Source organism: Heteronotia binoei, chromosome 4, assembly GCF_032191835.1.
Source record: "Heteronotia binoei isolate CCM8104 ecotype False Entrance Well chromosome 4, APGP_CSIRO_Hbin_v1, whole genome shotgun sequence".
Classification (NCBI taxonomy): Eukaryota; Metazoa; Chordata; class Lepidosauria; order Squamata; family Gekkonidae; genus Heteronotia; species Heteronotia binoei.
The window spans coordinates 9664911-9677130 of NC_083226.1; the positions used below are offsets into that span (position 1 = coordinate 9664911).

The 12220-nt window shown below is 44.0% G+C and overlaps 1 protein-coding gene across 1 annotated transcript in view; it reads right to left on the reverse strand.

Moving 5' to 3' along the window:
• LOC132569863 (ovostatin-like) overlaps positions 1 to 12220 on the reverse strand; it is a 142250-nt gene that overhangs the window by 33767 nt on the left and 96263 nt on the right. Inside the window, 3 exon segments of the mRNA XM_060236294.1 lie at positions 1302 to 1428; positions 3697 to 3925; positions 8203 to 8302. Coding sequence (XP_060092277.1) covers positions 1302 to 1428; positions 3697 to 3925; positions 8203 to 8302 — 456 coding nt within the window.

The following is a 12220-nucleotide window of genomic DNA, read 5'->3' on the forward strand; positions in this document are numbered from 1 at the left end:
GAGTTGGAAGGGACCTCCAGGGTCATCTAGTCCAACCCCCCTGCCCAATGCAGGAAACTCACAAACACCTCCCCCTAAATTCACAGGATCTTCATCGCTGTCAGATATCACTAGTCCACTGCTTATTTCTTTTGCAGCAGGTCAACACATGTACCTCTCTGAAGACAAATCCCATAAATTTCTAATTAGGATGAAGTGAAGTTTCAGCTAAATTTATGGACGGAAGGTGAACGAGTGTGAGAGAGAGACACCAATTCCCCACGAGGCTTGTTCCGGCGCTGGAGCTCTTTCCTCCCCCAACACTTCCATCCGATTTCGCACAAGCCGCTGAGGGACTGCAACTCGCCCCGCCTCTTCCCCACGGCTAGCAGAAACTGGTTTTCAGAGGATCTTGCTTGCTGCAGGAAAGAGGCGGAGCAAATCACAGCCCCACGACAGCTTGTGCAAAATCAGACGGAAATGTTGCGGAGGGGGGGGGAAGAGCTCCAACTAGAACAAGCCTAGTGGGGAATCGGTCAGAGAAAAAGAAGGTTTCCCCTTGTTTTAAAACTGAATCCAGAAAACTGGTGTTGTCCTTCTGGAAATTTTGTATAAGATAATTCATTTTGGTTAAAACTTTCTCTGACCTTAAATAGAATATGCCATAACTTAATGCTGTATGTTCTTACATTCTCATTTGCTTTATTTATCTCCTGCCTTTCTTTCTCAGTGGGGACCCAGACTGGCTTACATCATTCTCTTTTCCTCCATTTTCTCCTCACAAGATAGGCGAGGCTGAGAATGTGTGACTGGCCCAAGGTCTCTCAGAAAACTTCCACGGCAGTGTTGGTCTTCCAACCTGACTTTTCCAGAACCCAATTCAACACTTTAACTACTACATCACACTGGTTGAAGACAGGGTTGCTAGCTCTGAGTTGGAAAATATCTGGCTATTTGGGGAGGGAAGCTGGGGAGGGGAGGGACCTCAGTGGGGTGTAAACCCATAGAGTTCACCTTGCAAAGCAGCCATTTTCTCCAGAGGAACAGATCTCTGTCACCTGGAGATTCCAGGATATCTTTTTATTATCTTTTATATACCATTTTCAGCATTTTATCACAAAGATGCTTACTACAGTTTATAAGCAATTACATCCATTTTATTCAAGGGTGTCAGGATTATTCAGTTTTTAAAACTATGTTCTGTGAATTAAGTTGGATAAGGATGGCTGATTTTTGAGGGGAAATATAATTTGGGGGAAAATGCCAGACTGAAACCAGTCAAAAACGGCACTGTGTCTGAAGAGAAGAACAGAGACAATTACCCAGTGCTTGAGGGTGAATTCTCCAAGTATGAGTCTTTCTTTCATTGGCACATATCCTTGTGAAGGTGCTTTCTGAGGACAGACTTTCTGCTTTGTAATCCTGGGACTCATCCAACGTAGTACTCACCTGAGGGAGGAAGAATCAAGGAGGATATGCATACATAAATAAATGGAGTGATTCTACGGCAAATCAGACCAACACTTTAAGTTAGTACCAGTGTTCCCTCTAAGGTGAGTTAGTGTGAGCTAGTTCACAGTTTTTAGCCTCTAGCTCACACATTTTTGTCTTAACTCAGCAAAAATGGCTCCAGAGCAAACTAATTCATGCAGTTGCTCACAACTTTACAGTCAGTAGCTCATGAAGTAAAATTTTTGCTCACAAGACTTAAAGGGAGTATTCGTTACTGCCAGTAAATCCCAGTCATGGTATCCAAGATCACAAAAGGCCAACATATACGTAATTAACTGTTCAAGATTTGTCCTATACGATTGACTTTTGATGATCCCTAGCACGGAAAACAACGTAACAGTGTACCCTTCCCCCACCCCTCAAAATATAACTTTTATTAAAATTTAAAAATTGGATACAATCAACAAGTATTTTATGATCTATAATAACAGCGTCGATCTTTAAAATAACCTAAAAAAATCTTCAGAAGAGGAATTATATCGCAGCATTTTAGTCACTGAAATACTGCAGGTAGGATACTACGTATATTGGGAGCTAGGGTAAACAATAGGAAGCCAACTCCAGGAGGGCTACTAAACCAATGAAGGAGAAAAACAAAGAAAGAAAAATTAAAAACTTTAAAAAATATTTTTTACAAATCTTTGCCCTCAGAAGTGGGAAATGAAGAGCTTGATAACAGTGCGTTCTTAACCAGTGCTACATCCTTGACCTCAATGGGTGCAAAAAAACCCCCAGCAGCAGCACCTTAAAGACTAACAACATTTATTCCCAGAGATATTTTGCTTTATGTTGCAAGGACAGATTGGGCTTTTCCACAGTCTCCATTTTACTTGTGGGTAAGTTCCTGTTTCTTCGGGGTGGGCGGGGGCGGGGGGTTCCTCCTGTTCTGCAAACGTTTTGCTCCCTCTAGCAGTCAATTCAACATCACACACCTTTTTGCAGCATATCTCCCTGCAAATATAAACGGAAGGTTTTTATCCTGGAAGAAAAGCTGTGTGATATCAAATGGCTGTTTTGAAGAGCGGCCCCTACGGAATTATTCCCTGCTGAGGTCTCTCCCCTCCCACCCTCAATATCTCCAGGAATTTCCCAACTTGGAGTTGACAACCCTACAGAGCAGGCTTTTCATAGAATCATAGAGTTGGAAGGGATCTCCAGGGTCATTTAGTCCAACCCCTGCACAATGCAGGAGACTCACAAATACCTCCCCCTAGATTCAGAGGATCCTCATTGCTGTCAGATGGCCATCTAGCCTCTGTTTAAAAACCTCCAAGGAAGGAGAGCCCACCACCTCCCGAGGAAGCCTGTTCCACTGAGGAACCGCTCTAATGGTCAGGAAGTTCTTCCTAATGTTGAGCTGGAAACTCTTCGGATTTAATTTCAACCAGTTGGTTCTGGTCCTACCTTCTGGGGCCACAGAAAACAATTCCACACCATCCTCTAGATGACAGCCCTTCAAGTGCTTGAAGGTGGTGATCATATCACCTCTCAGCCGCCTCCTCTCCAGGCTAAACATCCCTTCTCCTTCAACCTTTCCTCATAGGACTTGGTCTCCAGACCCCTCACCATTTTCGTCGCCCTCTTCTGGACCTGTTCCAGCTTGTCTTGATCCCTCTTAAAATGTGGTGCCCAAAACTGAACACAATACTCCATATGAGGTCTTACCAGAGCAGAGTAAAGCGATATCATCACTTCACGTGATCTGGATACTATACTTCTGTGGATACAGCCCAAAATTGCAATTGCCTTTTTAGCCACATCACACTGTTGACTCATGTTCAGCGTATGGTCCGCTAAGACCCTTAAATCCTTTTTGCACATACTACTGCTAAGACAAGTCTTCCCCATCCTATAACCATGCGTTGGATTTTTCCTACCTAAATGCAGAACTTTACATTTTTCCCTGTTAAAATTCATTTAGCCCAGTTTTCCAGCCTGTGTCACCCAGGGTTCAGGAACTAGAAAGAGAAGGGATGTCAGCTCTAGGTCAGGAAACATCTGGGTATTTGGGGATGGAGCCCAGAAAGGGCAGTGTTTGGGGAGTGAAGGGACCTCAGCAGGCTATCACGCCATGGAGTCCATCCTCCAAGGCACCCATTTTCTCCAGGGGGACCAATCTTGTTTGCAGATCAATTGTAATAGTGGGAGATCTCCGGGTGTCACCTGAAGGTTGGCACGCCTAAGTGCGGGAAAGAACTACTTTACCTCAATGCAGTGGTTCAAGTAATTGAAGGCGTTGGCTTTAAGAATGAAGTTTTCCCCTCGGATAAGGGAGTAGGGCAGGGTTGGTTCAACAAAGAACGGCTGGAAAGCTGTCAGGTGCGCTGGCTGGGAGATGCCAAACCCAGCATGGTCTTCCACACAGAACACGTTGGCCACCCATTCCGTGATGGTGTCTGGTACGGTGTATGAGAGGATGGCCTTCCCACTAGAACTGAGACACAAAACAAGGAATGTCTGCTAGCCACACTGCTGGAATTACTCTAAAGAAATGCCAGCAGATGGATCAAGGAATCAGATTGCAAAAATTCAGAACCGAATCCCCAAACATTTACGAACAGGCCAGGCCAATAGATATTTACAAAAGAACCATTTGTTCTATTGTTTATCTTTCTAACACTTATTGGGTGTTTTTACACTGACAGTTTGTGACTCTCTATCACCGCATTGGAAACTCACCTTTTACATTACCTAATGTTCTCACAACTGTTTTGCATCGTTGCTGCCCGAAGCATCTACATTTGTTTCTGTGAGACGGGTTCTGATGCTGCTGCTGCAACATTTTTCTCAAAACTAGTTTTGATCCGATCATTTCGCTACAGGCGTTTCAAACTTGTATTGTAGAAGTTTTCATGCATTTTAAAAGACTCCACCAAAAGCCACAAGGTGCAGTAATTTGCATGAGAACTGACAGCACTTGAAATGTTTACATATCATTGCTTGCTTCATCTTCTAATTTAAATGTGTATTGTTTTTGCAGTGTTGACACCATTTCCAAGCAATCGTATACATTTAACTAAGCACTGGTATTCCGGCTGCCCTCTGATCAGAGAACCCCCCCCCCCCAATTGAAACGCTTTCAGCAGGCAATATAAAAGTTTCGCTAAGCAAAAGCAGAGTAAGTCCACAAATGTAAAAGGGAAATAATTAAAACGGAATGGTGGCAGGTAATTTGAAGACTCTAAAACTCTGGATCAAACTGAATGTAAAAACACCCTTTGTTTATATGGTTGTCAAACTCCTGATGGGGTTTGGAGATCCCCTGGAATTGGAACTGGTCTCCAGACTCCAGAGGTGAATTCCCCTGGGGGAGATGGTGGCTTTGGAGGGGGGTGGGTTTCTATGGTGCTGTAATTCACTGAAGCCCCTCCCCTCCCCAAACCCTGCCCTCTACAGGCTCAACCCCCCCCAAATCTCCAGGTATTTACCAACCTGGGGGTGGCAGTCCTGCCAACAGATGTTGGCTGGCTATGCATTATAGGCAAACACAACCGCAACTAACTGGCACTAAACACTTAAAGATCTCAAATTGATGTCTTAACATGTAACTGCTGTTTCAGTTTTTAAGATATATTTCAAAAATTATTCAAAATCTCACTAATACAACAGGGGTGGCCAACGGTAGCTCTCCAGATGTTTTTTTGCCTACAACTCCCATCAGCTCCAGCCAGCATAGTCAATGGCTGGGGCTGATGGGAGTTGTAGGCAAAAAAAATATATCTGGAGAGCTACGGTTGGCCACCCCTGTAATACAATATAGTGAAATCTAAGATTCCACATTATGCAACAAGCCTATTACTAGAACACAGTTACTATATATCACTTGCAATACACCTTAAAAATTGAAACAACGGTTACATATTGAACAAAGCAGGAGTCAAGGTGCGCCTTTAAGACCAACCAAGTTTTATTCAGAATGTAAGCTTTCATGTGCTTTCATGTGCTAGCAGCACACTTCATCAGACAATAGGATGGCATGGCAAGGAGTCTTAAATATAGAGCAAGTGGATCTAGTTACATATTGAGACATTGTTTTGAGAGCTTAGTGCCAGTCAGTCGTGGTTGTATTTGCCTGTATTGACATCATTGATTGTGGCTGGCTCTGCATGCCAGGGGAACTGATCTCTGTCTTCTGGAGATCAATGAATCAATCAACCTTTAATGGCATGTAGAAACAGGTTAAAAGAACAATGGGTTGAAAAACAGAAAATAGGTTAAAATACTGGACATCAGGATTAAAGTACATTTACATAAGATCACAGTTAAATGGGACAACAAGACTGTTCCTTGTCTTGACGAATCATTTTGGCCCAGTACAGAAATAAGGCAGTGTTTACAGTTATGTCAGGAGTAACATCCTTCAAAAGAAACTGGACCTTATCTGGATCAGCCAGACCCATCTTATTTAAAAGAATAGGATCCAAAAATCGACCACGAATACTTAGATAAAAAGGACAATACAGGAGAATATGTGAAATGGTTTCAATAGATCCAGACTTACATGGACATAGTCTGGCCGGGTAGGGTATGTTATGATATCTACCATATAGAACTGCTGATGGCATAACATCAAATCTTGCCAATGAAAAGGCCCTACGCTGTTGAGGACTTTGCAAAGAATAAAGATAGGAGATCAGATGTAATTCCAGGAGATCTCCAGGCCCCAAGTAGAGGTTGGTAACCCTAAATAAGAACACCAGTGATGATCCAGTCACCTCGGCACAGTGGAAGAACCTCTGCTTTGTATACAGACAGTCCCAGGTTCAGTCCCCAGCGTCTCCAGTCATAGGTCCAGGTAGGAGGTGCTGTGAAAGACTTCTACCTGAGATCTTGCAGAGCTGCTGCCAGTCTAAGGGTGTGGTCACATGTCACATTAAAAGCGTGTGTGTAGCGCTCAAATTTGAACCGCTGAATATCGATTCGATGCAGGGCCGTTCAGACGAGCATCCAAGAATGCGACTCATTCTGTTGTTGAGCGTTCAGACATCCAATACTATCACACTCTTTTCTTGGAGCATGCGTGATCAGATGGTGATTTCTGGGAGGGGGGGGGTCCATTGAACACGCACCCAACTGTTTGGAGGTGGGAAATCAAACGTTGCTTCAGAGGCAAGGGGGGGAAGGGGGAAAAGTTTCCGGAATTAACGTTGCCAATTCAAACCAGGGAACAGCCAGGAATTACTTTCCTAGAAATTGGCAGTGACAATGATATCTGGAAATTCTCCACATTGAAAAAAAAAGATTTTTTTTCCTGTTCTGAATAGTGGGATAACATCCCCCCCCCCCCTCCCTCTGATCCTGTGTTGATTGGAGAAGCAGAAGCGTCACTTCAGATTCCCGGATGATCTGGCAATGTTTATGTCTGCTGGAGCTTTTTTTTTTTAAAAAAAAAGGTGGGAGGGGCAGTAAACATTCCAAGGGGCAGTATCGCGCGTGAGCTGTCCAAACAGGAAAAAAAAATGATCTTGTGCCGCTTCTTTGAAAAAGGGCCGGACTTTCTGCGCTGTCAAATTAATGCGACCTTGATCCGCAGCAAGCCAGGATGACCCTGGATGACGCTCGATTGCCAGATGTGGATGTCTGGATGAACACATTTTATCCGTCAGCGAGACGGAGCTGTGTCACCACTAATGGTACGTCTGACTGCGCCCTCAGTAGACAATGCTGACTTCGATGGACTAGGGGTGTGATTCAGTATGAGGCAGCTTCAGGTATGTTCATGCGTGTTGCAGTGACCCCCTGTGGGGAACACTGGGCCATAATGTCATTCCCAATCACAAATACACAAATAATTCAAGACTATTAAAATGGACTGCATTAAAGGGGGACTATGACAATAGAAATACTCTTTCACTTCCATTTGAATTATGAGAACTGAAACAGGTTCATTTGCATCTTCCCTGTGCCTCAGGACAACAGAAAATGTTTTAAAAACCCCGTTTCTCAGGCCAAGCGCTTGCCTGGAGCAATTTCTCATCTATCCCCAGTTTAATGGCAATTTCAGCTCTTCACAGATACACTGGTAGTAATGGGGAGACAAGGCACCTCAGACAGACAATTCTGAGAATCCCCCACCAAACTACAGCTCCCAAGATCCTTTATGACAAACCAATATAAAGCTGGAATGGAGCTATATCTATGCCTGGACGTTTGGAGATATACAGGGCTTTTGTTGTTGTTGTAGAAAAAGCCCAGCAGGAACTCATTTGCATATTAGGCCACACCTCCTGACAAAACCATTGTTTCAGCAGGAAATCATTTATATATTAGACCCCACCCCCTGACACCAAGCCCGCTGAAACTGCATTCCCGTGAGTTCCTGCTCAAAAAAAAGGCCCTGGAGATATACATTCAATGATCTAAGGAACATTGTAGATCGAAATGCTTATACAAGCCACAGCCTCTAGTATCTTAAACTAGCTGTTCAGTTCATCTTGTATACTGTATTTTGTTAAACTTAAAGCCTACGAATAATCCCCAAGTATCTAGAAAGCTAAAAATGAATCGAGCAAACTGGAAATATTAACCGATTGCTGCCTGAATAGATAAAGAAAGATAAAGATAGATAAAGATATCTAGATAAGGGCTCCTAGATAAAGAAGAAAAGCCGAGGAAGGGTTTCTACCAGGAAGAGCAGTTGAAAGAATCTGGAGGCCAGATTCTTTCAACTGGATCCCGGAAAAGGCCAAAAGAAAAAGCAAAAAGACTCACTTGACAGAGATTGCACTCCACATCCAGGTTTCAGGGAAGAACTGCCTCACAGTTTCAACGAGATTATGAGCAGAACCACCAAAATCTGCACCGCTTTGTACTGGAGGGGGGAGGGGCAAAAAAGAACAGAACAAAACACAATAAAAAGAGAGGAGGGTTCCCCCTCTCCAAGTTTTAGGAAAAGGCAACAAACAAAACATTGACCTGCATCTACTTTCTAGTTCATTTTTATGCCTCCGTTAGGTTCTTCTGTAGCAATGAATTAAAAAACTCCACTAGGTCACCTGTGTTTTTAAAATGAATACATATCTCTAGCATCGAACAGGACTCCTATTAAACTTATCCAGGAGGCCTCTCTTGAGCGGATGGACTCCATGACATCATATCCTGCTGATCTCTCTCCCCATCCCAACCCTGTCCTTGCCAGACTCCACCACAAAATCTCTAAGAATGTCCCATTTCCTGTGGAATTGGCAATCTTAAAGTTCATGGGCTTCTATATTTTGTTGTTTGAACACCAAGCATGTGACAGTCATCCATGCTGAAACAAACATTTGGGGAGGGACAGTGGTAGAGCATCTGCTTGGGAAGCAGAAGGTCCCAGGTTCAATCCCTGGCATCTCCAAAAAAGGGTCCAGGCAAATAGGTGTGAAAAACCTCAGCTTGAGACCCTGGAGAGCCTCTGCCAGTCTGAGAAGACAATGCTGACTTTGATGGACCAAAGGTCTGATTCAGTAGAAGGCAGCTTCATATGTTAGGGAGGGACGGTGGCTCAGTGGTAGAGCATCTGCCTGGTAAGCAGAAGGTCCCAGGTTCAATCCCCGGCATCTCCAACTCAAAAGGGTCCAGGCAAGTAGGCGTGAAAAGCCTCAGCTTGAGACCCTGGAGAGCCGCTGCCAGTCTGAGAAGGCAAGACTGACTTTGATGGGCCAAGGGTCTGATTCAGTAGAAGCCAGCTTCATATGTTAGGGGAGGGACAGTGGCTCAGTGGTAGAGCATCTGCTTGGTAAGCAGAAGGTCCCAGGTTCAATCCCCGGCATCTCCAACTAAAAAGGGTCCAGGTAATAGGTATGAAAAACCTCAGCTTGAGACCCTGGAGAGCCGCTGCCAGTCTGAGTAGACAAGACTGACTTTGATGGACCAAAGGTCTGATTCAGTATAAGGCAGCTTCATATGTCCAAACCAAATCAATCAAGTTTATTACAGTCAAAAGACCAGTAAGATTGAAAACAGATTAAAAACAGGATTTTTTAAAAAATTAAGACTGAATTGACACATAAAAAGTAGAATCGCATATATAAAAAAGAAATGATTACAACTCATTTTTCAACATTTGACATTTCCTTGGGCAGTTTTGCTTTCTGAGGGCTTATACACAAAATTTTGCTACAGCACAAGATAAACATTTCTATCTTCTGTCTTCAGGGTTGACGTCAATACAATATTGTAATGGCTTAAATTTGGAGAGTAGTGGGTAAGTATTTGGAATCTTTCTTCTTGATAATATTCGCAGTGTAAGAGTGTATGGGCATTTTCGCACAGAGCTTACCCCGGAGCGACGTCCCTCTTCACCGCGCAGCGTCTGCGCGGATTTCGCACCGACTGCTCCACAGAACCAGGAAGAGCTGTGAAGTGCCGAGCCTTTTGCGCCGCAAATGTAAACCGCTAAAACCCAGTTTACGTTAGCGACGCAAAAGCCGCGGCTCTTCCTGGTTCTGCGGAGCAGTTGGTGCGAAATCCGCGCAGAAGCTGCGCAGTGAAGAGGGACGTCGCTCCGGGGTAAGCGCTGTGCGAAAACGCCCTATGTGTAAACATCCACCACATCACTCAAACAAGGAAAACAGTGCTGCTACATAGGCAGGAAAGAAAATCTACCATGTAGAGCTGCAGAGGGAGATGCATCAAATCATGCTCCTGAAAAAGCCCACCTGTATCTCTCAGAAGTGATATTTGAAAGATTTAGAATCATAGAGTTGGAAGGGGCCGTACAGACCATCTAGTCCAACCCCCTGCTCCATGCAGGATCAGCCTAAAGCATCTCCGATAAATAATCATCCAGCTGCATTTCGAAGACTGCCAATGAAGGGGAGCTCACCGCCTTCCTAGGCGGCCGCTTCCACCTCTGAACTTTTTGCTGTTGTTCAGTCGCACAGTCGAGTCCGACTCTTTGCGACCCCATGGACAAAGTCACGCCAGGCCCTCCTGTCTTCCACCATCCACCGAAGTCTGCTCAAATTCGTGTTTGTTACATCAGTAACGCCATCCAGCCATCTCATCTTTTGCCATCCCCTTCTTCTTTGGCCTTCTGTCTTTCCCAGACAGAAAGCAAAAGAAGAAGAGGACAGCAAAAGATGAGATGGCTGGACAGTGTAACCTCTGAACTACTCTGACAGTAAAAAAAAAATTCCCCTAATATCCAGCTGGTACTTTTCCGCTTGTAATTTGAGCCCATTGCTTCGGGTCCTATTCTTGGCTGCCAAGTGGAACAGCTCCTTGCCCTCCTCTAAATGACAGCCTTTCCAATATTTGAGGGTACTATGTAGCTTGGGCCTTATAAATGTCAGATGTTTGAGAACCACAAGACATGAACACCAAATGCTTGAGAGCCACAAGTCATCAAAGAAGGAGAGAGGAAGGGAGGAAAGCAAATAGATAGGGGGAAGGAGGTGGAGGTGGAAAGAAAGCAACTTTAAATGCATTCTCCAAGCCATCAGTTTGACTTGGAGAAATAATTTAAAGAGATGTCTTTTCCAAGCTGGCTTATGGGATGGGGTTGGGGCTTCAAGAGCCACAGTTTGGCCACCTCTGGATTAGAGATTTTGGTCTGTTCAGCCCCATATCAAACAGGGCTTCTGGTTCCGAGCCAATACAGAAAAATTGGACTGACAATCATTGACCCGCTTCTCTTGGAATATAGTGGGATGAGCACCTGATGGGGTGTTCAAAATGCAATTTGACACCGTATTCTTGGATGAAAGAGGCCTTTGAATTACCAAATTATATGGCAATCTTGACGCCTGCCAGTTAGCCCAAAGGGGGGAAGACCTTCAAGAGGCCTGAGCATTTCTGTATCGACTGCTCTGAAAGCCACGATAGAGAAATTAGATCTTGTTGCTAATATGGGCTTAGCTGTTTGTATTACTAATTGTAAAATTGTGTACATTAATGTGTGTTTATGTTCCCAACCATCCCTCTCCCACATCAAAAATATTCGGGTAAAAGTAGAGTGGCAGATATGTTGCTTTATGGAAAAATTCCCCAAGGCATTTATAATAGTGTGTGTGTGTATGGGAGGGGGGTGATTTTAATGCAAGATTGGGTCAAAAGGATGATCAAATATTAAAAGAGTCCAGAGCAGGGAATCCAGATAATGTTGCATCCCAGTTATATGTTAATTGACCATCTCTAGCTCTAGCGGCAAACTTTGCAGGCCGATGCCTGACTCAAATCCTGAATGGCTCATTGTCCAGGCCACTTTACTTATTGGCCAGCAGTGTTCCCTCTAAGCTGAGTCACTTGTGCGCTAGCTCACCGTTTTTTAGCCTCCAGCTCACACATTTTTGTCTTCGCTCAGGAAAAATGACCCCGGAAAAAGCTAATTGATGCAGTCGCTCACAATTTTAATACCAGTAGCTCACAAAGTAGAATTTTTGTCCACAAAGTTCCACAGCTTAAGAGGAAATATTGCTGGTCAGGTAAAATGCATTCAACGATTGACTATAACTTCCCTGAATCTCTATGATAGTGATATTCAATTTAAGGTTGATGTGAGGTCAGAAAGTGATCACTTACCTTTCCGTGCTGGATGGGCAGAAGTATTAGGGCTCCCTAAGGACAGAGATAGGTCCAGACTGAATAAGGCAGAGCAGGAAGGGAGGGTAAAAATTAAACAAAATGCCAACCTCAATGAGAAATTCCTTACTTGGACTCAGACTGAAGAAGCTAGATCTATTTCTCATGCATTATTGCCACTTCCAGAAGATGCAGAGGTTATACTGAAATCATATGATATACTTAT